Genomic DNA, 27,493 nt, shown 5'->3' on the forward strand with positions numbered 1-27,493 from the left:
ATCATTGAGACTTAGCAGTTCGGATATTTTCATTAATAATATTTCCCCACTGGTCGCGGTCATCCCTTAATGTATACTGCCTCAGTATACTATTTACTGAGAAGCTTTTTTTAATGCCTGCCTGTCGCTGAGATCTGCGGCGTTGTGGTCTAAGAGCTAGGCAACGTTTTCGAGCAACTATTTTAAGACAGCTGATTCTTTAATATATTATTCCCTATGCATCCTAGAACACCTTACCGGCCATCTGGCTACTGAGACAGGTTGCATTCATTACTGCACAGCGCACTATACAGGTAAATATATCGCATTTAAAATTATTTTAAGACGAAAATTTTTTTGCCATTACTTGGAAAACATTCTTAGAAATATGAATTATAATTGCCAGACATTTCTGTGGTTGCTAAATGCGTGCCAGACGCTATAGTCTAAATGGCTATCAACGTTTTCGAGAAAGTATTTTAAGACAGCTGATTCTTTAATATATTATTCCCTATGAATCCTCGAACACCTTCCCGGTCATCTGGCTACTGAAACAGGTTGCGTTCATTACCGCGCAGCACACCTTTACAGGTAAATATATCGAATTTAAAATTATCTTAAGACGAAAATTTTTTGGCCATTACTTTTTAAACATTATCAGAAACACGAATTACAATTGCCAGACATTTATGTGGTTGCTAAATGCGCGCCAGTCGCTATTTATTATAAATAATAATAGAAAAATTTAAATCATTTTAGTATGTCTGTAATTTTAATATTATATTATTAACACATAAATAAATGCAAAATTAATTTGCCAGACATTAATTCGGTTGCAGTCATCAGCCAGATGGATTTAAAATCGTTTAAAATGATATATATTTTAATCAAAACGTACGCTGGCTGTGTTAAGGAATAAGACAAACAAAAGATAGAGGTAAATATATTTAAAATTAGTTTAAGACGAAAAGTTTTTTTGTCATTACTTTTTAAACATTATTAGAAACATGTATTATAATTGCCAGACATTTCTGTGGTTGCTAAATGCGCGCCAGACGCTATTTATTATAAATAATAATAGAAAAATTTAAATCATTTCAGTATGTCTGTAATTTTAATATTATATTATTAATACATAAATAAATGCAAAATTAATTTGCCAGACATTAACTCGGTTGCAGTCATCAGCCAGATGGATTTAAAATCGTTTAAAATGATATATATTTTCAGCAAAACGCATGCTGGCTGTATTAAGAAATAAGACAAACAAAAGATACCGGTAAATATATTTGAAATTAGTTTAAGACGAAAAATTTTTTTGTCATTACTTTTTAAACATTATTAGAAACATAAATTATAATTGCCAGATATTTCTTTGGTTGCTAAATGCGCGCCAGACGCTATTTATTATAAATAATAATAAAAAATTTAAATCATCTTAGTATGTCTGTAATTTTAATATTATATTATTAACACATAAATAAATGCAAAATTAATTTGCCAGACATTAGCTCGGTTGCAGTCATCAGCCAGATCAAATTAAAGTTGTAGGGTATTCCAGTAATATATTAATTATTACAGAAAGATAGCGGTAGAGTAGACTGGCGGAAAGAGACAGGAATAAAAGACAGGAATGTAATTTTTTTACCCACTCTGTTATTTTATCATATCTTTACATCATTACATAAATGTAAAATTTGTTTCTTACACTTCAATTGTTTTCGATCTTTTCCACAATAAAAACATATTCTTTTATTACCTGTGTCTGTTGACTGATGATCATCAATCGGCGGGATTTCAGGACAAAAGTTTGTTTCTTGGAAATTTGAATTGATACATGAACTTGAAGAAGCCTCGTCATAAGCCACTGTTTCACTTATACTAATTGAAGTTTTTGGTAATAATGTCTTAGAACTAGATGTATCAGAAAAACCTGTCGACGATAAATTGGAAAATTCATCACTATCTAAAACAGTGTCCCTCACACTTGACAGCGAAGAACTTGATGTATGACGAAGATTTGACTAAACTGAATTAATGTCAGATATGTTACGATACTTAGCCATTAAGGCTGCAAAAGAATTGTAACATTTTTTATGGTATCCATCAGTGGTATTCACTTGGTCCGGTAACTGTACATTATTATATTTTAAATTATATTATTATTTAATACGCGCACTCAAAACTTCTTTGCACTTTAATAGTTTTTCATCCACAAAAGTTATTACATTCTCGTTTTTTTCCTTGCGAAACACGCATTGTATTTTATTTGCCATTATATTGTATCACAATTACTTTTCACTAAATAGAAACTCGACAAGAATCGTTAACAAACTGTGAATTTATTGTGACTGACCCATCTTAATAACATGTGCGGACAACATTCACCCCCGAAATTGTCGTATCTTTTGTTTGTCTAGTTTCTTAACCCAACCAGCGATCGTTTTGCTGAAAATACACATTATTTTTATGATTTTAAATCCATCTGGCTGACGAATGCAACCGAATTAATTCCTGGCAAATTAATTTTGGATTTATTTATGTGTAAATAATATAATATTAAAATTTCAAACAAATTACTAAAATGATTTAAATTTTTCAATTATTATTTATAAAAAATAGCGCCTGGCGCATATTTAGCAACCACAGAAATGCCTGGCAATTATAATTCATATTTCTAATAATGTTTAAAAAGTAATGGCAAAAAATTTTTTCGTCTTAAAATAATTTTAAATTCGATATATTTACCGGTACAGGTGCGCTAACCGTAATGAACGCAACCTGTCTCAGTAGCTAGATGGCCGGTAAGGTGTTCAAGGAAGCATAGGGAATAATATATTAAAAAACCAAGGGTCTTAAAATCACTGTTTTCCCGACGTTGCTAGCTCTTGGTCCATTGGTGTTCACTCTGGGACCTTCCTCGGGCCACTTACCTTCCCATTGTATGATTACTGCAACCACTTTATGACAAAATAACTTTAAAACGGTAGAGTAAACACTACTAGAGAGACGTTGACGAGGTTTATTTTCATCTAGAATCAAAACATTCGAGCGGCGACCCGTCCATGGAACTCGAATCCATCTACTTCGCCGCAAGGCTTTTGAAATGTAGAGCTATAGAAAAGTTTTAAAAGCTTATTGGGTGGAGGAGACCCGAAACTTCACAATACTTAAACGTCTTAGTAAGACTACTGAGATTATAAAAAGTATAAAGAAGAGAAAGTTCGAGTATTTCGGACATATAATAACAGGTTCGAAATATAGGTTGCTACAAAATACATATTATGCAAGGGAAAATAGCAGCCAAACGCAGTCCAGGATGAAGAAGAACTCCATGGTTGAAGAACTTGCGAGATTGGTATGGTGTTGATACAAGCATGCTATTTAGGATGGCAGTGAATAAAATTAAGATAGCTATGATGGTAAACAACGTTCTGAAAGGACATGCATGGTACACGAAGAAAAAGGGTACCCATTATTTAACGAAAAATTTTGACGTAAATCCTTAGCTTTAGGTTAGTTTAGTCGTTTGATAATTATATTAAGAATTATAATCATGGATCAGATGGTAATAGTAGGTAACAGTATAATTAAATCGCTTGGTTTTTTATGTAGACTTTTCTGTCACGATTGAATTTACCATTTTTCTTGTACATTACACTGAACCAATACCAGCCACTCATCGTTTATGCGAGTCTTAAAAAAATATTTCAAGAGTACCAACAACTCTGAAGTAGGTGCTTATGTACCGTTTGGGCGGTTTGGGTTTATACTGAGAACTATCCACATAAAACTAAGAAGTTAAGAATCATTGTAATTTCTCAAGAAGAATGTTGACACCAAATAAGAAAGACACTTGATGTTGCAGTCAAGATGGGTTTTTCCAGCAAGACCACCCTGGCTTACTTAATAATCTAAAGAGGTATGTACAGAGTGAATAAAAAAAACAGAAAATTACTGCAAAATTCTTGTGGTTACTTCATATAATTTCATAAAAGCTTAATATCAAAAACAATAACAACGTTATTGGTTGGAATGAAGGTAAAGGTACTAACGGTGGTTTACGTATGGAAGTTATAGTATATTTATCAATCTCCACTGTGACTATTACTGTCCAAGCTTCATTCGTTAGATCGGTCATTATGATATTATATACATGTGTCTTAACAAAAATTGCATTATCGTACATTTTGTGCGATATTTAGAGGGTGAGGCGTATTCCTGGGTTGCCAGGGCATCTCTGTATTCCTCCTCTATGTGTTTCCTGGATGCGCAGGATGTCCAGGTTATTTTCTTTACAGTATTCTGCCTGTATTTAAAATTTTGTGTTATGTATTGCCTTGATATTTATAGATGCCATTGTCAGTGTTGATTCCGATAAGAACCTTTGATTTTTCCGTTCCTTATTGATAGGTTTGGCCTTGTTCTGGATGAATTATCTTCCAACTTTGATTTCAGTGGATGCTGGTAGCAGTAGTTAGTAATTATGTTTTATCGCGTGGTTACCCTGCTGCTCTTGTGGAGGCTCCTTCCATGTCTCCCTACTTATAAGTGAGAAGTATGAAATACTAAGGCTCATTATGCTCAGTAGTAAAGACAATAAAGTCTGAAGAAGGATTTCAGATAAGCAAGCATGAAGTATAACAAACATTTGGAAAAATAAAGAACAGAAAATGTGTACCTATAAATATACCAGGGCGCATCTGTAAAAATATTAGTACATTTGAATGGTGAGAGGTGACTCATATTTTTTTGCAGAAATTGCTTGAAAATAACTCATATAATAATATTTGAGCTATCCTCCTACTCAAATAGGTCCGGAACATTGTTTAAATAATCAAAATGTCAAAAAATGAAGGAAAAATTCGATCTCTTTCTTCGTTTTTTGATTATAACTTTCAAATTGTTCATTTCCGAGAAAAGTTGCACAAACATAAAAGTTGCGTAATTAAATTTACTACAATATAGAATTTCTTACAACTTTTAAAAATTGTCACCATTGTTGCAAAATAGCAATAATTTCGAAAAAAAAACCACAAAAAAACAAGTATTCGCATTTTACATTTTCAACCATTTATGCTTCACTTAGGACTTTCATATTTCATCAATACAAACTTTATGATATAGTAAAATATTACTGTAAATTTCATTAAGCTTGGTTTAATAGATTTTGCAAAATAAATTTTGCAATGCAGCTTTCGCAAAAAAAATTCATTTTTTCAAAAGGTTGCAGCACTGAAAATAAAGTAGACAGCAAGTTGAATATTTTTTTACGTGTAGAAGAATACTGTACCTTGCATTTTCAATTCGCTGAATTAAAATCGGTTAACCACCACAACGTCAATATTTTTTTAAATAAACATTAGTTTTTGCTGCTACGCGCAGGATAGCCGATACGTTTGCTCTGATTGGGCATTCCAATAACCTTTGATAATGATTGATAAATTTTAATTTTTTTTACATTTCAATATACATAAATAAACTAGTTTATTTCAAAATAAAAACACATACTCTGTACTTTGAAATAACACTTTTTTTTAGCAAAAACTTTCTTTGTTCATATATTTTAACTTAGAGAATAAAAGTTTATTATTTTTAAACATATGCAATTGTTTAAACAATATTTCACAAATATTGTTTAAACAATATTTAATTCCAATAATTTTACTGAAATACCTATAACAAACAACACTAAGGACTTTCACGAATTGTAATTAAAAATTTACTTTTCCTTAATGATTATTTAGATAAATTTAAATAAATTTAACATCCTACATAAAATATCTTTCAGCGGCCACTGCAGCCCCACCACCCAAAAAACTTTTCATCTGAAATTGAAAAACATGTGTTTAATAGAGATTTGTTTTGTAAATTTTTTAACAATATTTATAAATTATCCAATTTCTCTGTTCGTGTAATAATTTTTCTTCTGTTTTTTCTTTTCTCTACACATTCGTTGTTTTTTAGAGCAATCAGTGAAAAACTTGTTCACTTTATCAAAGAATTTTTTAGGAATAATATCTCTTTGTGCTGGTAATGTCGTTATCCACGTTGCAAAATTTAATTTTAGCATCCAGAAATAATGCTCACAGAAAATACTCGTCTCTCTGATTTCTCTTCTCTTATAATTATGCAAAAGATCTTATGAAAAACGTTTCCCTTTTAGGAAGCTCTGAGGGGTGTCTTAATGACGTAATAAATGTTTAATTTTGCATCTATTTTATTGTGCTACCAGAAATGTAGCGAACTATAATATAGTGGTTATTAAACCGCAGCACTAGTAAACTTATCTTTTTGCTTTTACTCCGCAAAAAAATATTGATAAAGATTTACCGGATATATACGTGTACATTTTTTAAATAAAATAAGATAGGGACGATTTGAAGCTATTTGCTTCTGAAATTATACGTTTTGTTTTAATCCAAATAAGGCCACCGTTCTTTTAAACGGACACTTTACTCATGCTTACAATTTGGTTATACTGATACCTTTAAAAAGATAGAGAGTTTTTTTTGGATGAGGAGAGGGCAGTGAAAAGTCATCTTATTAAAAAAATTTAATAATCGTTGCATAAATACTGTGTTTACTGCAAAATTTTTGAGCTTATCTGATATACTGTTTATTTATAGTTTCCATACATGGCTGATAGAAGGTGAATAAAATTAATTGTTTAAAGTTTTTCATTATATATTTGTTATATATACAACACCATTATTAATATATTTATATAAAAACATGTGTCAGGAACTGGAATAACGTGCAAACTGCCTTTAAAGTAATGAACTATTTGAAAAAGTTAAATATTTGGCCCAAGATTTCAAACCATTCCGTGCAGAATTTAAGCCATTCAAGACCATGATAGAGAAGTAAAAACCGACAAGAGAGCATTGCGGAGATCTTAAAAATATACTTCTCAGAATTATATAAAGACACTTTAAGAGATGCGTCAGTTTCAAAATACAAGAAACACGCAATCAGAGAGGCAGAACCAATCATTATAAGAACAAAAGTAGCATAGGCTCTCAGACAACAAATAAAAAAACCCCGAGATGGATGACATACCAGCAAAGACCATACAACATAAATTATGAATACATAATGAGAATAGTACTAGACGAATGGGATGGAGGAATTACTAGAGGAGACAGAAAAATCATTAACTTGCGATACGCAGATGATACACTTATACTAGCAGCGAGTGAAGTAGAAATGATTATTATCACAGAACAGCTAACTTAGACAAGCAAAGAATTTGGACTTTAGATTAATACCGGAAACACAAAAATAATGATCGTAGACAGGGCAAATACCTAATTATCTACAGCACATACACCAAATGGCGAATTTGGAAATAATAGACAGATTTGTATACTTGGGCTCCCTGATATCCAACAATGACGATTGCTCTGCAGAAATCAAGAGTATACTAGCAATTGCCCAAACCGGACCCGCTAAATTAATTAAAATATAGAAAAATCAAATAATAACAAGGAATACTAAACTCAGTTTGTCCAATGCTCTTATTTTTCCCATTGTTACCTAAAATCGATACAAGTAAGATCGAAGCCTTCGAAATGTAGGTCTATAGAAGAATTTATACGCGTGTCCTGGACAGAATACAAAACCAACCTGTCAATCCTGGAAGAGCTTCATATAAAAGAAACACTATTAAAAAAAGTAAACTGTTCATACAGTTGAGTCCCTGAATCTTTCGTGACCAGACATCCCGTAACGCGACAATTCGTAACCGAACAATTGTTAACGGACAACTTGTAACGGCGACAGTTTGTAAGAGCGACACTTCGTAACGGCGACAGTTCGTAACTATACAAATTCGTAACGGACAATTCGTAACGTCAAAATTAAAGTATTGTGTTTATTTTTGTTAACGCGGAAATTAACTGAGTTATAATTGAAATTATGTTTATCAATTTAATGAGTCAGTACCGACATAAACATGTTTAACATATTTTATATTTCGTGTTTCAGAATATGTATATTATAAGTATTTAAACATAAACAAATATTTAAATACATACAAACTTTTAACAATATTTTTAAAGTTTATTCCTCTTATTGTTCCTTAAATTTGCAGATGCGTAGAAAAAGGATTAATGAAGTAATTCGTGAAATCTTTAAGAAGACAACCGTCTTTAGACATTCGCAACTTTCTATCTAACTAAACATTTTGTAAAGGAAAGATTATAATTATTATCTGTTATTCTAATAAATCTTGTGATTGGTTATAGCGTTGGGGCATTCAATCAACGGTTATAGTTGATAAGAGGGATGCCTTTTAATACTTTAATCTTACTTTTTTTATATTGTGAAACACGAAATATGAAATGCCTTAAGAGTAAACAGTAGCGATCAAGAGGTAGCAACAAAACATAACTTCGGGAGATAGTATCATAAACTTTGGCAACAGTGGTAATCTTTGACATTATCTAAGATTAATATTTTGACAATATCATAGTCGCGCTAAATGGAAGTAATAGAAAACGATTTTATTATTAATAAATAGATATTTATAAAAATAAACCAAAATGGGTGAAAATTTTATGTTAAGATAGGCATTTAGAAAGGTATTTGCATGAAATATCTAATAATAAAACAATAATAAATAAGCATTTTTTGTTGTGAAGCGAAACAAATTTCGATTTTCGCATAATTTTGGCACGGTTTTTAAGGGGCTTTTTCTTGGAAGGTTTCACTTTATTTTTCGTTTGATTTACTTTTTCCACTTTGTTAAACTATTGATAATATTTTTAGAATAAAAATCCTCCTAAAACTTTATATACTCGCATTCGCATTAGAATTAGAAATATTTTTACGTAAAATATACTTACCTACCAACATATAACTAAAACTCACAATTAACAACAATATATTCTTTCAAAGAGGCCAACAACTTATACAACAACGAATATATTATAATAAATTAACTATCAATAAACACTACTTTCCTATGAAACAACAATAACGAATTCTTAAATTAACACACTACTGCATTGAACATATATCTATAAAGATGACAACAGATTAGAGAAAATCTGACGCAGGTCTGTCAAAATGACAGTGATAATTTCTCTATGTTGCCTAATTAGATATTTAGTTATAATATGTTCGATTTCTTGTTAGAAATAAAAAATTTTAGTAGTTCCAAGATTACACAAAATCTAGGCATGGGATAAAAAAGTTTATTTGAAGAAAGTTTTTTTTTCTTCTTAATGGCGGTACAGGCTCCTTTTTTCAATATTTTATTTAGTTATAGAGTAATTTCCACGTACTAACATATTTCTGAAATTGGGCTCTGTACCGCCATTCTTTATTATATTACGAATATGTGTGCCAAATATCTCGACAAAATATTCAAAATTAGAGCCGCAATCTTGGAACGCGTTTGTTGCTACCTGTTGATCGCTACTGTAGCCTCTTAAAACTGTTTATACTGATACTGATTATTATTATATTTGATTAAATTGATAAACATAATTTCATTCCTAACAGTAATAACAGTTAGTTTCCACGTTAACAAAAATAAACAATAATTCAATTTGGACGTTACGAATTGTCCGTTACGAATTTGTATAGTTACGAAGTGTCGCCGTTACGAACTGTCGCGTTACGAAATGTCATGGAACCGAATCTTTCCCCTGTACGTCAGCATTTAAAGCATACGGAATAAGTCGGAAATTTACATTTACTAATCGCAACAGCAAGTCACTTACTGTCACTTGCTGTTGCGTTTAGTAAATTTCAATTTCCGAATTATCATCGACTTATTTCGTATGCTTTAAATGATGACGCACGGGTAAAGATTCAGGGACAGAGCTTATTTTACTGCCCGAGGCACTACACAATTTTCGGGCCCCTAAGTATAATTTAATAATAATAATAATAATTTTTTAAGTATATTAATTATCTAATAAAAATTGAATATTGAATAGGTATATAGTACATTATTGGTACATTCTAGATAACAATAAAAACATTTTAATTAACTTACATAACTAAAATATAATTATAATAAAACAAATACTGTCTCTACAGAAAAGAACAAACATAAATACTATAAATACTTAATAAAAAAAAAACAAAATATACTTAACATTAAGTTAACATTTTTTTCTTATTTTTATTTCACTAAATTTATCAATTATTACATTTTTATAAATTTTTTGTAATACATCATTTTCTATATTTAAAATAGTCAAAGATGACAGACTTTGTTGATTTAGAGAATTTCTTAAATTAGTCCTGTCGCCAGGGGGGTACAACGGCCTCCTGTATTCAGATGGACTTACCCAAGTTTTTTTATGTATTTTGACCTGTAGAACACGAATTTTTTGGGTAACAGTTGATCCGGATGTCGATAAGATTGTTATAAACCAAGAAGTTGAGGAATCACATAACAGCGATTTCTTGCAAAAGAAAACATTTGTTTGTATTTTTTGGGCCATTCTAATCAAAAAATGTTCCTACAAATTTTTTCGTAGGATGCATAGTTTTCGAGATAAACGCGGTTGAACTTTCAAAAAATCGAAAAATTGCAATTTTTGAACCCGAATAACTTTTGATTAAAAAATAAAATAGCAATTCTGCTTACCGCATTTGAAAGTTCAAGTCAAATTATATCGGTTTTAGTTATTTGTATTGCTAAAAATTTATTATTTTATTGTTAAAACAAAGCTATAAACACCTAGTGCTTGAGTGATGTTTTCAATGATTTCTCATTTAAAATCGAATGAGTAGGTAGAGGAGGTAAAAGTGCAAGCGGGGCTATTTCTACGTAGCATGCATTAAAACGCATGTATTAGGCACGGGAAACACTATGTGTTTATAGCTTTTTTTAACAATCAAAAAATAAATTTTTCGCAATGCAAATATTCAAAACAGATAAAATTTGACTTAAACTTTTAAAGGCAGTAAGCAGAATTGTTATTTTATTTTTTATTCAAAGGTTATTCGGGTTCAAAAAATGCAATTTTTCGATTTTTTGAAAGTTCAACCGCGTTTATCTCGAAAACTATGCATCCTACGAAAAAACTTGTAGGAACATTTTTTGGTTAGAATGACCCAAAAAATACAAAAAATTGTTTTGTTTTGCGAGAAATCGCTGTTATGTAATTCCTCAACTTCTTTGTCTATAACAATCTTATCGACATCCGGATCAACTGTTACCCAAAAAATTCGTGTTCTACGGGCCAAAATACATAAAAAAAACTTGGGTAAGTCCATCTGAATTAAGAAGGCCGTTGTACCCCCCCCCCCCCCTGGCGACAGGACTAAATACGACTTTAATCTTTTCAGTACCAAGAAAGATCTTTTCCTTGAAGCGTTGCTAATGGGTACATTATAGTTAAATATATTTTAAGCAACGTTTCTACATTTGTAAACGTATATGGTGATATTTTCAATCAAATAGGTATACTTTGCGGATTTTGTAAGATATTAGATGTGCCATGATTAAAGTTCTTTAAAATGTGCCACTTTTTCCACTAAATCATCAACATCGATATCGTTCTATAATATTTCGGTAATAGTTTTCAAGTCTCAAATAGGTAAAAAACTATTTATTTTAAAATTTTCATGTGTTTTTAAAAAAATTTCTAAGAACGGTTTATGGTTTATAAATATAACTCTTATTGTTATCATTTATCCTTTCCTGTTCGTAAAAGGAAAGAATTTTGAAAATTTATTTTGTTATTGTAATAAAATTTTTTTTGGTGATTTTTCCGGGCCCCATTAAAGTGCGGGCCCGAGGCAGGTGCCTCAAGGGCCTAGTGGTAAAATAGGCCTTGTTCAGGGACTCAACTGTACCTAGATTACTTCGGCTATATAGCCATAAGAACGAAGACCATGGAACTATTGGTAGTAAAAGGAGAGAGAGAGCGAGACGGCAAGAATAAGAGGAAGATCACCAATACCATGGCCAGTCCAAATGAAGACTCTGGTGAGAAAATCCCTACATGAAGCTGTTTATGTGACTTAGAGTTGCAACCGATGGAGGCAGCAAGCTACCAATATTTAGAGTGTCACCTCGGCCTGACGTGGCCTTAAGGAACTAGGAGAAGGTTTATATTTCTTCTTCTTATACCAACGTACAAACTGTGCTACCTATAAGTTTCACACGTAGTATTGTAAGAGCCCTGGTGGTAGTCAATGATGAAAAGGAGAAACTAGAGAGAAAGTGGCAATAAAATATATGTAGACCTACAATGTTATAAAGTATATTTTCTTCTTTCACCTGGTACGTTCTTCTCTACATTATTAAGTAAATCAAGATGATATTGCTGGAAAAACCCAACTTGGTTTTTAATCAAATTTCTTTCTTAGTTAGGGTCAACAATCTTCTTGTGGAATAAACAATCACCTCTTGATTTCGTGTGCTTGGATCTAACAAAAAACCTAACCTACTTAATAATTTCTGGTACTATCTAATTACTTTTAAACGTCCTATCAATTATAGCTAACCGAGGAATTTATCATGTACATAAAGTAGGTATATAGGAAGTGAGCAAATCGATGTTATCTAAAAGAAAAGATGGAAAGTCCCAGATGTAAAATTCATTATTAAAATAATAAATAATAATTTAAATCTGCAATTTTCGTGGAACCACTTTCTTCACTAAGTATCAAAATTAACGCACCACTTTAAAAATGGGACATTTTTGATGTCTCTTATTTCCTAAACCTGTTGTCCGATTTTAGTGACTTTTTCAGTATACATATTATAGCTTTATTCTTCAAGAATATCGATGTAATAATATCATTGCTAAACAGTTAAGTGTCATTGTATACCGGGTGTAAAAATGATAGTGTGTGTTTTTTCCTGAAAGTTTGGAACACCCTGTGAAATATTCGAGCGTATATAAAATATTGAAATTATACCTCAACTGTAGCCAATGGCTTTTTTAACATTTTGCTTTTTGATTTATTCGCTTATGTTGGATAATAAAAAAGTTAGATACTTTAACAACTAACAATTTTATTCATCAATACAGGGTGTTTCTAAATAAGTGCGACCAACTTTAAGGGGTAATTCTGCATGAAAAAATAATGACCGTTTGTTTTTTAAACATATGTCAGCAAATGCTTTGTTTCCGAGATACGGGATGTTGAATTTTTTCTTACAAACTGACGATTTATTTATTGCTCTAAAGCCGATTGAGGCATGCAAATGAAATTTGGCAGGTTTTAAGAGGTAGTTATTGCCCATTTTTTGACAAACAATTAAGAATTTTATAAAATAAAAATTCCATTTTTATTCAGTTGCAATGCGAAGGCAAAACAATCTTATTTTTCACTTAGAATACGGAGCGCAGTCCAGCACTCTGAATCGACGATTTTCGACTCTTGTTGGAGTCTCATCGGAGAGAACGTAGGCCTGCTACTCCATACTCTAAGTGACCAACACCGGGAGTTTACCCCCCACACCGCAACTGACGTGAATGGACTAGGTGACTAGCGTCATCTGGCAATTGAAAGATGAAGTAGTTTTCAATCCTAATAGCAATATTATTAATATTTAAAAATATTATAAAATTACTAAAAGATTTTTAAATTGAAAACTTATTGGTCCATTTCCTTATTAACACCTTCATGGCTTCTAAAATTTGCAAGCCAGATGGATGCTGAAGCGAAGAAGACAAGAGCGAATTCAAAAACTTACAATTCACGACCCCGTCTGTTCAGCTGGTAAATTCCAACAGAAAATAGACCTAGTTACTCAAATAAGTAACGACCAATATAACAATAAAATAAAAATTCCATTTTTATTCAGTTGCAATGCGAAGGCAAAACAAACTTATTTTTCACTTAGAATACGGAGCGCAGTCCAGCACTCTTAATCGACGATTTTCGACTCTTGTTGGAGTCTCATCGGAGAGAACGTAGGCCTGCTACTCCATACTCCAATTGACCAACACCGAGAGTCTATCCCCCACACCGCAACTGACGTGAATGGACTGGGTGACTAGCGTCATATGACAATTAAAAGATGAAGTAGTTTTCAATCCTAATAGCAGGGGTGTAGCGATGGATCGCCTCCACGTGGTGCACCCTGGGTAACGCCAAATGATACATCCTCCCAATCCTAAGGTGTAACACCATCGTGCCGACGGGATGCATGGTACAGGGAGTAAAGTGTATCTAAAGCGATGCCCTAGAGAGATGGCGAACTCTGGGGGATTATAGCCTTAGCACGGTAAGGGCGCACTGCCGTGCCTGACAGCATTTCGTCCCAACTCGTGGGAACAAATATGGAGAACGAGATTGAAAAAACAAACACAAAAACGGGAACGGACACAGAGGCGACTTCAGTCGTGGATTCTGTATCTGTCCCAAATACTGAGCCAGAAGTTGTTCCAAGCGGAACAGACTCTTCACAAAGTAGCAAAAAACGCCTTTCTGGAGCTCAAAAAAGAAAGATGACGAAAAAGGCAAAAATGGCTGCTGGGACATGGACCACAGCAAATCCCCATAAAAACAAAACGGGAGTACTGGTAAAACCCGAGGGTAAAAAGAGACCGCGGGAGAATACCATTACCCCCCCGCAACAAAGGGTTGCTAAGAGACCAAGGAGCTCTCATGAGCAGACTAGGTCATACAGCAATGTCACAAAAGTATTCAGGATAGCGGTGGCACACAGGCACCATCCGGATACTCAACTAGATCAGGCTCACGCAGACCTGATCATCAACAAACTAAAGCTAGCAGTGGATGAGGCTCCTGTTGGAAGTCAAAATCAACTGCTACAGTTCCATAAAACATCGTTTAGCGCAGGTACTCTGTGGGTAAACTGTGCTAACGAATATACCAAAAAATGGACTACTGAGGTGGTAAGGACTATGGACGGTCTGTGGGAGGGAGTCGACTTAAATGTGGTCGATCCCAGCCACATGCCCAAACGCCCTATGGTCCTCGCCCGCATCCCCGAGAAAGAGGCTGAAGAATCAACAGTCAGAACCCGTTTATAGAGGCAAAATAAAGACCTTAAGACGGAAGACTGGTTGTTGAAAAATCGGAAGGTCGGAGAGGACATGCAAATCCTCGTATACACGATCGACGAGGTCTCCTATAAAACATTGAAGGCTGCTAATTTCAAGGCGTATTACAGACTTGAAAAGATATCCTTCAAAACCATCAGAGGCATTGATGGCTCCAATCAGAATCCTGCAAGCGAAACTCCAGCATAGTAAGTCAGCTTCGGCAGAACTTACTGTCGCCATGAGAAGGTTTGATGTAGCCTTGATACAAGAACCCTGGGTTTACAAGGGCAAAATAAGAGGTCTATCGGGTATTGGTGGAGAGCTTATATATAGCCGATCTGCCGATGTCCCGAGAACTTGCATAATAGTCAAACGAAACATCAAAACACTGCCGTTGATAAATCACTGTTCCAGGGATTTAACCACGGTAAAGATGAAGATCATAGATGGAGGAGGGGTGAAGCAGATAGTTTTCGGATCAGCATACCTCCCATATGATGATCCCGAACAACCACCATCAAGGGAATTGGAGCAGCTAGTGAGAGATTGCAGGAAAAATGGATTGCAATTAATCATTGGCTGTGATGCGAATGCGCACCATCTGACTTGGGGCAGTACAAACACCAATGCAAGAGGTGAGTCAGTACTACAGTTTATAATGCAACATAATTTAGACATATTAAACGTAGGAAACAAACCAACCTTCGTGACTTCACGACGGAAGGAGGTGATTGATATAACAGTTGCCACGACTAACGTGGCTAGAACTGTGAAAAACTGGCATGTGTCAGATGAGGTGTCCTTTTCAGACCATCGACACATTTGTTTTGAAATGACAGGCAATGAGCTTATCAAGGAAACTTATCGTAATCCTCGTAAAACAAACTGGGAAGCATATCAAGCAGACATAGAATATAGCTTAGGCAGGATTAACGGGAAGATAAGGCATACAATGGACCTAGACATAGCAGCCGAACAGTTTCAAGAGATTGTCACGTCAGCGTTCGAAGACAACTGTCCGGAGATAGTGAGGAATTCCAACAGGAAAGTTCCCTGGTGGAATCATAATCTTGCAAATCAAAGGACAGAGGTTAGACGAAAATTTAATTTCGCCAAAAGGTCAGGCGAGTGGGGCGATTATCGCAAAGCTCTGACTGACTACAATAAGGAACTGAGAAGAGCAAAAAGAGAATCGTGGAGAAGGCATTGTGAAGAGATAGAAGGGACTTCAGAAATGGCAGGGCTCCATAAATTTCTCTCAAAGGACCCTCAGATAAGTATTCCCTCGCTCCAAAAAGAGTCAGGTGAATACACTCAGAATGGTGAAGACACCCTGAAAGAGCTTTTCAGGGTGCACTTTCCTGAGTCTGAGACAAAACTGATACCACTAGACACATGGCAAACCGGACTGGATATCATGAATTATGGTTCTAGGGAAAACTGGCATGTGGCAAAAGAAGTTATAAACCAGGACAAAATCAAATGGGCAATAAACTCATTCGAGCCATATAAATCACCAGGTCCGGACGGGATTTATCCAATACTTCTACAGAAGGGAAACGACCTTCTTTTCAAAAAATTGTGTAAGATACTGCAGGCTAGTTTAGGGCTGGGGTACATACCAAAAGCATGGAGGCTGATAAGGGTGGCTTTTATACCCAAACCTGGAAAAATCGGACAGGAAAGGGCCAAGTCTCTGCGGCCATTAAGTCTGATGTCATTCGTACTGAAGACCTTAGAAAAACTGCTCGATAGGCATATCAGGGATGGTGTATTGGTTGAAAGTCCGATACATCGGGGACAATATGCATATCGAGCGGGAGTCTCCACAGAAACGGCACTGCACCATCTTGTACAGAGAGTGGAGTACGTTCTAGAAAACCAAAAGGTGATGTTGGGTGCATTTCTCGATATTGAGGGAGCATTTGACAACACCTCCTACGAAGCGATCACAAGGGCGATCCGTCTAAAAGGAATAGACGAAACAAGCTGTAGATGGATAGACTGCATGCTGAGAAGCCGTGTGATATATGCTACGTTGCTAGGGGATACAGTGTCAGCTCAGGTAGCCAGAGGCTGCCCACAGGGGGGAGTCTTATCTCCTCTATTGTGGAATCTGGTCATGGATGGCCTGATAGCTAGACTCGACAACGATAGGCATCACGTCCTGGGCTATGCGGATGACCTAGTCATCTTAGCCCACGGAAAATTTAATGGTACAGTCAGAGATCGAATGCAACAGGCTCTGACCGTAGTTACAGAATGGACTTCAAATGTAGGGCTTAACATCAGTCCTCTAAAGTCCAAAATCATGAAATTTACTAAAAGAAGGAATTCAGAGGAATTGGGTCCTCTAAGTCTAAATGGTGTACATTTAAATCTGGTGAGTGAAGTAAAGTATCTCGGGATAATAATAGACTCAAGACTTACTTGGAATCAGCAGATAGAAAGAATAACGAAGAGAGCGATATCTACGTTAATGGTAGCCAGACGTACTCATGGAAAAATGTGGGGTTTGAGACCAGACATGGTATATTGGACTTATAACATGGTGGTAAAACCCACAATTACATATGCATCAGTGGTATGGTGGCCAAAATTGCAGCAAAAAAGTGCCATCATCAAATTAAGCAAGGTGCAAAGACTTGCTTGTCTCGGGATCACGGGGGCTATGAGGGGCACACCTACGGCAGCTATGGAGGCACTACTGGATGTCCCTCCTTTACATATAACAATAAGAGGTGAGGCGAGAATGGGCTATTATAGACTGCGAGAAAACCTGAGGAACGTACCAGTTAAATCAGGACATAGTAAAATAACGAATGAAATTAATGATGCCCAATGGATGATGATTTCTGACCATATGACATCAAGATATATGCCTGAAGTACCTTTTCAAGTGGACATTTGCCCACGAGACGAATGGGACAGAGGAAACTCTCGACACAGACTGCAGGGTTGCACCTGGTATACGGACGGGTCTAAAACTGCAGACGGTTCGGGCGCAGGAATATTCTATAGTGGTGGAAATTTCAACATTTCTATTCCACTGGGGGAATGTACCTCCGTATTTCAGGCAGAGATTTTTGCAATCTTGCAGTGTGCAAGAGAAAACAACCTGAGGGCATTCGAACTGCAGCGGGTTAACATATGCACAGATAGCCAAGCAGCCATTGGGGCTCTTATAAGCCCTAAGGTGAACTCTAGGCTGGTGTGGGAATGTCGACAAGAACTTGATAGACTGGCACAACATAACAGTATTATACTGGTATGGGTTCCAGGTCATCGGGGCATATACGGCAATGAAAGAGCTGATGCACTTGCCAAGAGAGCATCAGCTACAAAATACCTGGGTCCAGAGCCGGCCGTGGGAGTGCCAAAAAGCACCGTCCGCGAACGAAAAAAAGCCTGGATCCGAAGCCAACACAACTCACACTGGGAGAGTGTACCCGGTCAAACACATGGCAAGATGTATATCGGACGGACATGTGCTAGTAGAGCTGAGTTACTGCTGAAAACAAGCAGGAATCAGCTCAGAGTCATAACAGGTTTCCTCACTGGACATGCGCCAGTTAAGGGTCACCTACACACAATGGGGCTGTTTCATGGAGACTTGAGCTGCAGACTCTGTAACAGAGAACCTGAAACAGTCAACCATATCTTGCATGACTGTGAGGCATTGGATCGGAGGCGGCAAACACTTTTCGGAGACATCGAAATGACTCCAAATTTATATGGCACCCACCCACTAGACCTGTACAAGCTGGTACAGGGTTCCAGAATTCTGGAATGGGTTTCATAAACAATGGAAGATGTACAATAAGCCAAGTGGCTGCAGTACAACCGGTTCACAACAGACGGCTTCCAGGGAAAAAAAATCCTAATAGCAACTTCATAATATCAGAAGAAATAAATAAAGAGGTGGTACTAAAAATTCCGTCCCATCCATATTGTTTTAGTCAGATAACGAAGAAAGAATTTTTTAGTTGCTAATTGACATTTAACTACCTACTCTTTACTATACGATTTATCACAATTTGTAAGAAATGCAACACTATGATTTACCAAATGATTCACTAAAAATTTATTTAGACCATGGCATGTAGGAAAAATTAAATCGGTTTTTAAATACAGCACCTATCAAGTTGAAACTTTTTGCATTGTGTTCGGGATGAGACACTATAGGCCTGGATCGCGCGTACCAAAAAAAGTTGATTAATAGCAAGCTGAAAATTTAATAATAGCTTAACGGTGTCTAGTCGGAGAAACTTTAATGTACGGGAACACTGAAACAGGGGAGGTTTTAATTTTGGAACAGGTTACAGGTTACGTACCATGTATTTTGTCAGACAGAACTTCCCATTGATTTGTTACCCTTTCATTAATTTTTCATGCAAAAATCAGACTGCTAGTTACCACAAATACAATTCCTGTCATTTGACATATTTTACGTGTCGGACTTTTAAAATGACCAACATTAAAATGTACTCATACGTCAAAGTTTGTCCAACTATTAATTTTCTCATAGGCATCTTTCAGTGCGTCACAGTTTTTCTTATTTCTTTCTAACGCATTAAATTGTATGTGGCAGAAAAAAAGGCACGTCCATGATTACAGACATTTATAACATTTATTCTAGTTGTCCATAGATGGCGCTATAATCGAAAAAAAAAAATATTTACGAATTATATATTGTATCTACGAATATAATCTGTACAATTTATAAGACTATACAAATCACAGAAAATACCATTTTTATAAATGCAATAAACGCAATTGATTTGTTTTTATGCCAAATTGCAAATAAAATGTGACAACTGTCAGATTTAACTAAAATGTCATGTTAGAATAAATGTTATAAATGTGTATTATTACGGACTTACCTTTTTTCTATCATTTGTGACGCACTGAAAAATGCCCATGAAAAAGACTATAGACACTGTTAAGCTATTAACAAATTTTCAGCTTGTTATTATGTAATTAACTTTTTTTGGTACGCGGGATCCAGGCCTATTAGGAAAAAAGTCTACAGTAGAAAAATGGGTGGAAATGCATAATTGCATTTAAAGTGTATAAAATGTTTATACAGTGAGCACGTAAAGGTTGGAATAAATTCATTTTCTCGAGAATGGACCGAAACATGTCAATTTTTATTTTTAAATTACGACTTTTTGGCATATATATCATACTAGTGACGTCACCCATCTGGGCGTGATGACGTCATGGATTATTTTTTAAATAAGAATAGGGGTCGTGTGATAGCTTATTTAAAAGGTATTTCAATTCTCTATTCAGTAATATAAACATTAACATAATTACAAGGTGTCCACAATACAATAATACAGGGTGTCCAAAAACATTTTTTTTTTGATTCAATTTATTGACATAAAAAGATGAATGTCGTGTAATTTATTTAATTCAAAATACATTTTACTGCTCTTAGAAAACAGAAAAAAATGTTTATTTGAAAAATAATCATGGATTTTAGCTCAAATTAACACTGTTCAATCTGTCACGAGGCTGGTGGTTGGCTGCTTTAATATTGAATTTAAACAAAAAACAATATTTATTGGCCAAATAAACATTTTTTCCTGTTTTCTGGTAGCAGAAAAATGTATTTTAAATTAAATAAATTACACACATTTTTCTTTTTATGTCAATAAATTTAATTCAAAAACATTTTTTGGACACCCTGTAGAAATAATTATGTTAATGTTTATATTACTGAATAGAGAACTGAATTACCTTTCAAATGAGCTGTCACACGATCCCTATTTTCATTTAAAAAAATCATCGATGACGTCATCACGTCCAGATGGGTGACGTCACTAGTGTAATATATATGCCAAAAAGTCGTAATTTAAAAATAAAAATTGATATGTCTCAGGATTTTTTTCCAAAATTGACTATTTACGAGAAAATGAATTTATTCAAACCTTTACGTGCTCACTGTATATGATTAATAATTATATGGGAAATAAGCCACAATTAAAATGAAAAAAATTATTTTATTAACGTTTCGACGCCCAAATCGGGTGCCGTTGTCAAAATACAAAATATTACTAAAATAAACTAAAGTGTTGTTGCTAAGCAAAAAAATTCTTCTAATAATTTATTTAATCTCACTCATTTATATTGGCAATTCAGACATATATTATACATTTTAAAGTAGAAGACTTTAAAATGATATTGCCAATATTTTATGAGTTGCGTTCCTGGGACGACTTACTGAAAGATAGTTCATTCGATTACATGAAATTAACCCCAACTCAAGAATATCCGTCATAAAAAATTATAGCATGTGATATGTCTTTAAAAAGACAACCAAATGCAACGACAGTAAAATTCTCGCGTTAGAGACTTCATAGTAAATCACAAGGGAAAACCAGGAAAAACCCTGTGATACTATCCCGACATCGTAAGTATTTGGTCTTACATTAATTTACTCTCAAAAAATAATACCAAATTCTGACTTGTAACATGTTTAAATTATAAATATTATTAATAATACTAGATAATATATAAGTAATACTAAAATATAAAATATGTACTAGCTCGATATTATTGACTTACTAATCTTGGTATTTTCTTTCTATTGACTTCCTCTTTCAATATTTCAATTTCAAAAATTTCAATCCGAGAAACTTAAAACAATAGGAAATAAATTCAACATTTCAACAACATTCAAAACAACAAACACATTGAGATCTATTCTATCTAAAACTAAACCTAACAATGATCAAGAAAGAACAAAAAATTGCATTTATAAAATACCTTGTGAATGCGAACAATTTTATTTAGGTGAGACATCAAGACCATTAGACGTTAGAATAAGTGAACATCAATCTTATATTAAAAATAGAGAATTTGAGAGATCTCAAATATGTCAACACGCATGGGATAATGAACATAGAGTTCAGTGGAGAGATTCAAGTATAGTCCTGAAAGAATCAGATAGTAAAAAGAGAAAAATCAAAGAAGCGGCTCTAATTATGCTAAATGAAACCAATTGTGTCGCAAATTCCTCGGTAGAATGCAGTAGGATGTGGTTACCCATACTGAAAGAGGAAGTCAATAGAAAGAAAATACCAAGATTAGTAAGTCAATAATATCGAGCTAGTACATATTTTATATTTTAGTATTACTTATATATTATCTAGTATTATTAATAATATTTATAATTTAAACATGTTACAAGTCAGAATTTGGTATTATTTTTTGAGAGTAAATTAATGTAAGACCAAATACTTACGATGTCGGGATAGTATCACAGGGTTTTTCCTGGTTTTCCCTTGTGATTTACTATGAAGTCTCTAACGCGAGAATTTTACTGTCGTTGCATTTGGTTGTCTTTTTAAAGACATATCACATGCTATAATTTTTTATGACGGATATTCTTGAGTTGGGGTTAATTTCATGTAATCGAATGAACTATCTTTCAGTAAGTCGTCCCAGGAACGCAACTCATAAAATATTGGCAATATCATTTTAAAGTCTTCTACTTTAAAATGTATAATATATGTCTGAATTGCCAATATAAATGAGTGAGATTAAATAAATTATTAGAAGAATTTTTTTGCTTAGCAACAACACTTTAGTTTATTTTAGTAATATTTTGTATTTTGACAACGGCACCCGATTTGGGCGTCGAAACGTTAATAAAATTATTTTTTTCATTTTAATTGTGGCTTATTTCCCATATAATTATTAATCATAAAAATGCCACAAGGAAATAGCTTCAGAACTCACTGTATATGTCAATAAATTGACATAAACATGTCAAAATCAGTAAATTAAGGCTCATATTTTTTTACTTTTGGGTATTTGTGACGCTGAACTCGAAAATACTTGCTATCGGTGCTAAATTAATTTAAACAGATTATTCGGGGGTTCTTGGGAGGTTTTTGGGCTCGCTGAATAAAATACATCATCAAAACCAGGGTCAATACTGAGGCATGTCATCTTCTGCAGTTTCGAGGATTTTCGGCACTAAATTGATGCAAACAGATTACTCGGGAGTTTTTGCGGAGTTGCTGAACACGAATATATTATCAACACCGACCCTTCGGGCACCTAGTGCCAAGTGTGACTGATATGCACGTCACTTTCTGGTTTTTCGAGGATTTCCGACACTAAATTGATGCAAAGAGAATACTCAGCAGTTTTTGGGGTTGCTGAACACGAATATATTCTAAGCACTGACCTTCGGAGCACCTAGTTCCCAGGGTAACTGATATGCACGTCATCTTCTGGAATTTTGATGCTTTCATACATTAGATTTATGCAAGGATATTACTTCGGTTTTTTGGGGGGTTGCTGAACACAAACACGCCATCTGAACCGACATCTGAAAGCCAAAAACCCTCGAAATTTCAGAAGATAACGTGCCTTGGCAGGTACTCTGTAGTCTTTTGGTCTTTTACAAATTAATTCAATATTTGTATTAGTAGTTAATCCTTATTCTATTGGTCCTATATAAACCATAGAAGTCTACAAACGCAGATTTTAATAACCTTTTTTTTTAATAAAGATGACTTCCTCTGTTTTAGATGGAGAAGATACTGAAGTCCAATTCGCCGAATCCGTTCTCTATCCAGCAGCCGAAAACTACTACAAAACCAACAACATCAACTTCAACTCAGCTCAAGAAGACTTCTTCCTTAGTATAGAAGACGACCCCTGCATTCAGTTCCTCATTGGAACTGACAGCGAATCTTCCGACATTCTAAGAGATATCGTCGGTTTGGACGATGTGGTACCTCTTTTGGTTGCGATAGATCTGCCTAAAAAGAGACTGGCGGTTATGGAGTACGGAGTCGAAATTAATAACGAAAGTGTTGAGGAATTTGTTAACCGAATGTTGAAAAATGAACTTCAGTTTGTAGATATTATTGAGGATAAGGTAGAAGCTACAAAAAATCGTTAATTATGTAGTTTTAGGAAATAGGTGATAGATATACATGACTAATGTTTTGTACTTATGTTAAGGTTTTATTTAATTTTTTATAGAATAAACTTTATGCATTCCATTGTCTTTGGTATTGTTTAAGAAATGATTTTTACAGAAAATTTGCTATATCAAATAAAAATTATAGAAAAGTAAAGTAAGACAATTAATAAAAAATCTATACAGGTCAGATGGGGTACTTCCTGTAGTGAGTCGTTCTTCCGTTGTTTTCTACAGGCGTTGGTGAGGCTGAAATGTTCCTGGTATAAGAAAGCGGCCTTTAACAATAGAGATAATCTGGAGCGCAGTCTATTCACTTCGATGTCAAGCTTGTAATGGTGGTTAAAGGTTGCCCTGGATTTTTCTATATTCTCTGAGAAGAGTATGACTTCTCCATAGTTTCGGCGGTAAGATGTGACTCAGAATGGGAAACCAATAATTCCGTGTTGGTCTAATTGTACCTGAGATCATCCGCATGGTATAATTATTGTTTAATTGGGTGCCATACCGGGGAAGCATATTCAGCTGATAACTATATAAGTCTAAAAGCAGATCATCTGAGAACTGAGGTTGAGGAACGCCATGTCTATCTGTCAGTCAGATATCTCACCTAGGCCGTAATGGTTAGGTGATACACCCATGCCATGAAAAAATTTTAATGTGTGTTTTCTTTTAGGGGGTTGTACGGAGGACAAAACTATACTGCACAAGAATACCTGATTATATATTGTAACGCACCTAGATATAAAGATGCTCACCCATATATCCTTCAGCAGTGGTAATGTTTTCTATTGACCATCAGCTCCGATGATGACTATTTTGTCGAAAGTGTTTAGCTAAAGAAACAGATACTTCTTACACACTTTGATATACTATTTTTTCACTTTATTGATTTATTAAATTGTGACAAATTTATCAGTCTTTCAACTCTTCACTGTTTCAACTGTAGTTGTTCTTTAAACTTTACAGTTTTCTAAAGAGTTACCAAGACATTTTGGTGTTGAGTTATGAGTGTCAGTAGTCTGTTATGAAAGTGAACGGAGAGTGTTTTGTTGGCTTGAGCATGATTTAGATGGAATCTGCACACTATGGTTTTTGTTGTAGGTATGAGGCCATAGCTTCAATTTCTTTCCTTCATCCTTTCCTGAATTGAATATGGTTAAAATGGAGCGTTTTTAAATGACAGATATTTCTCCTGATTTTAAGGTCATCGTCATCATGCAACCTCTTCTGTCCACTGTTGGACATAGGTCTCTCCCATTCTTCGCCACTCTTCACGGTTCTGTGCTTCTTGTTGCCATTTCTTGGATATTCGGTTAATGTCGTCCATCCAGCGTGTTGGTGGTCGTCCTCTGCTGCGTTTTTCTTCTCTTGGGCGCCAGTCAATTAGTTTCCTGGTCCATCTTGAGTCTTTCAGTCGCGCTATGTGACCTGCCCAATTTTAAGGTATTTGTTTAGAAATCAGCCAGCCATTTCCTAGCATATTTGCCACAGTGAACTAAAAATTCTGGAATGATTTGCACTTTGTTGGAACCTATTATTGATATTTTCTTGATTTATTGATCTCTGGTTGGATGTCTGCTATCAATTAAAACCACAGTAATTGTGAAACATGGGCACTGAGAAAGAAAGAAATCAATAAGCTCTTAGTATGGGAACACAAAACCCTGCGAGTTAATATGGTTCTTGCAGGGACAGTGTGACAAATTAATGGAGAAGCAGATAAAATAATGAATAAGAGACTGTTTTCGGACACGGAAACATCCTGAGATACATAAAAGCCAATAGAGTAAGATGGGCAGGCCACGTGGTACAAAGTGATGACGAAAGACTGATTAGCAATGTGTTTTGGGAAAAAACCAGACAGTAGAAGGTCGTCAGGACGTCCTAGAAAAAGGTGGAAAGATGAACTCAGAGAAAACCTGGAGAAGATGCAAGTGAGACTATGGAAAATAGTAGCACAGGATTGGAATCAATGATAGACAATAGTAAACGCGGCAAAGATGTAAAAGCCAAATATGATGATGATAATTGTGAAAAATACGCGTCGCTATTGATAAGTGAAAAAACAAATGAATTTCGCGTAAATACTTCATGCAATCTTGTCACCTATCACCTCCAGCTGCGTTGCTAAGCAACTAACAGTGCATTTGGGAACACCGGAATAGACAACCAAGGAACTAGACAGGTCTTGTGATAGTCTGATCACGTTAGCATTGTATTACTGATAAGGTTGTCAGACATCTGCTGCTTGTGTGTTGAATTTGTGCTAATTATAATCTTCTTCTTCTTCTTCTTCTTATTCTTCTTCTTCAGTCTGTGTTCGTCCACTGCTGGACATGGGCCTCATCCATTTGCTTCCATCGATTTCTACTTTTGGCAATTCTCATCCACTGCTTGCCTGCGACTTGTTTGATATCATCTGCCCACCTCTTCTGCGGTCTGCCTACTCGTCGCCTGTTCTCTCTTGGTCTCCAGTTTGTTAGACTCTGTGTCCATTTTTCGGGATTATCTCGGGCAACATGTCCGACCCATTGCCACTTGAGCCTTGCTATACGTTCTGTGACATCAGTAATATTTGTTCTTTCACGAATGTCGATATTTCGAATTCTGTCTCTCAAACTAATCCCTAGCATGGCCCTCTCCATCGCTCTTTGGGTTATACTGAGCTGCTCTAAGGTTTTCTTTGTAAAGGTCATGGTATCCAGTCCATATGTAGTTACAGGCAAGATACATTTGTCATAAACTCTACGTTTTAGACACATTGGTATATCTTTATTCTTTAAGATAAAGCTTAACTTACCGAAAGCTATCCAAGACAATAATTTTATGCGTCTTTATATTTCGGCTATTTGGTTTTCTTTGCCGATTTTAATGGTATGTCCAAGATATATAGTCGTCTACATTTTCAAGACTGATGTTATCAATAACAAGATTAGTTTGTACATTACTCATTTTTTTTTCTCGGCCTCTGGCTAAGATCAAAGTCTAGCTAATTACAAAACCCCATTGGGTTATTTGGTATCTGGTTACTTGTAAATACATAATATGGCCCATTTTGGTTAAAGTTGGTTATATTTTGGCAAATACAGCGGATGTTATAGTTTGACTAACAGCTTAAACAATCTCTGGTAGATGCTTCTCTGGTACTTCCTGCATGCTTCGTATTTTGGAATCTACTTTTATATCATGCGCGAAAATGGCGCAATATTTATATTTAAAAAAATATAAATCCTAATGAAGTTCCTTCTTTAAGATTTCAATCTCACAAAGTTCCAGTTTTAAGATTTCAAGTCTTAAATGCCTGGTCGCACCAACAAATCTTAAGCTCTAGCTTAGCCCAGCTCAGCGTATAGATCCATAGTTTTCAATTTTTAAGATGAGATTCATGAGGCAATCTATTGTGGCAAGCTGAAAATTGATCTAAAACTCAATGGTTCAACTGCATGTATGTTTAAGATCTGTTGGTGCAACCCGGCATAAATCTTGAAGTTCACTTCAAGATTCAAAATATAATATATCTATGTACTAAAAATAATTTGTTCGAGTTTTAACTCAATGAAAATAGGTTGGT

The 27,493-nt window shown here is 34.7% G+C and overlaps 1 protein-coding gene across 1 annotated transcript in view; it reads left to right on the forward strand.

The window, feature by feature from the left end:
* Window positions 1-23,999, forward strand: part of LOC114324792 (nucleoredoxin-like) — a 206,164-nt gene extending 182,165 nt beyond the window's left edge. The window contains exon 9 of the mRNA XM_028272639.2: window positions 23,522-23,999. Coding sequence (XP_028128440.1) covers window positions 23,522-23,898 — 377 coding nt within the window. The 3' untranslated portion in view covers window positions 23,899-23,999. The remainder of the gene's footprint in view (window positions 1-23,521) is intronic.
* Window positions 24,000-27,493: the final 3,494 nt, after the last annotated feature.

The sequence above is a fragment of the Diabrotica virgifera genome, chromosome 7, assembly GCF_917563875.1.
Source record: "Diabrotica virgifera virgifera chromosome 7, PGI_DIABVI_V3a".
In the NCBI taxonomy this organism is placed as follows: domain Eukaryota; kingdom Metazoa; phylum Arthropoda; class Insecta; order Coleoptera; family Chrysomelidae; genus Diabrotica; species Diabrotica virgifera.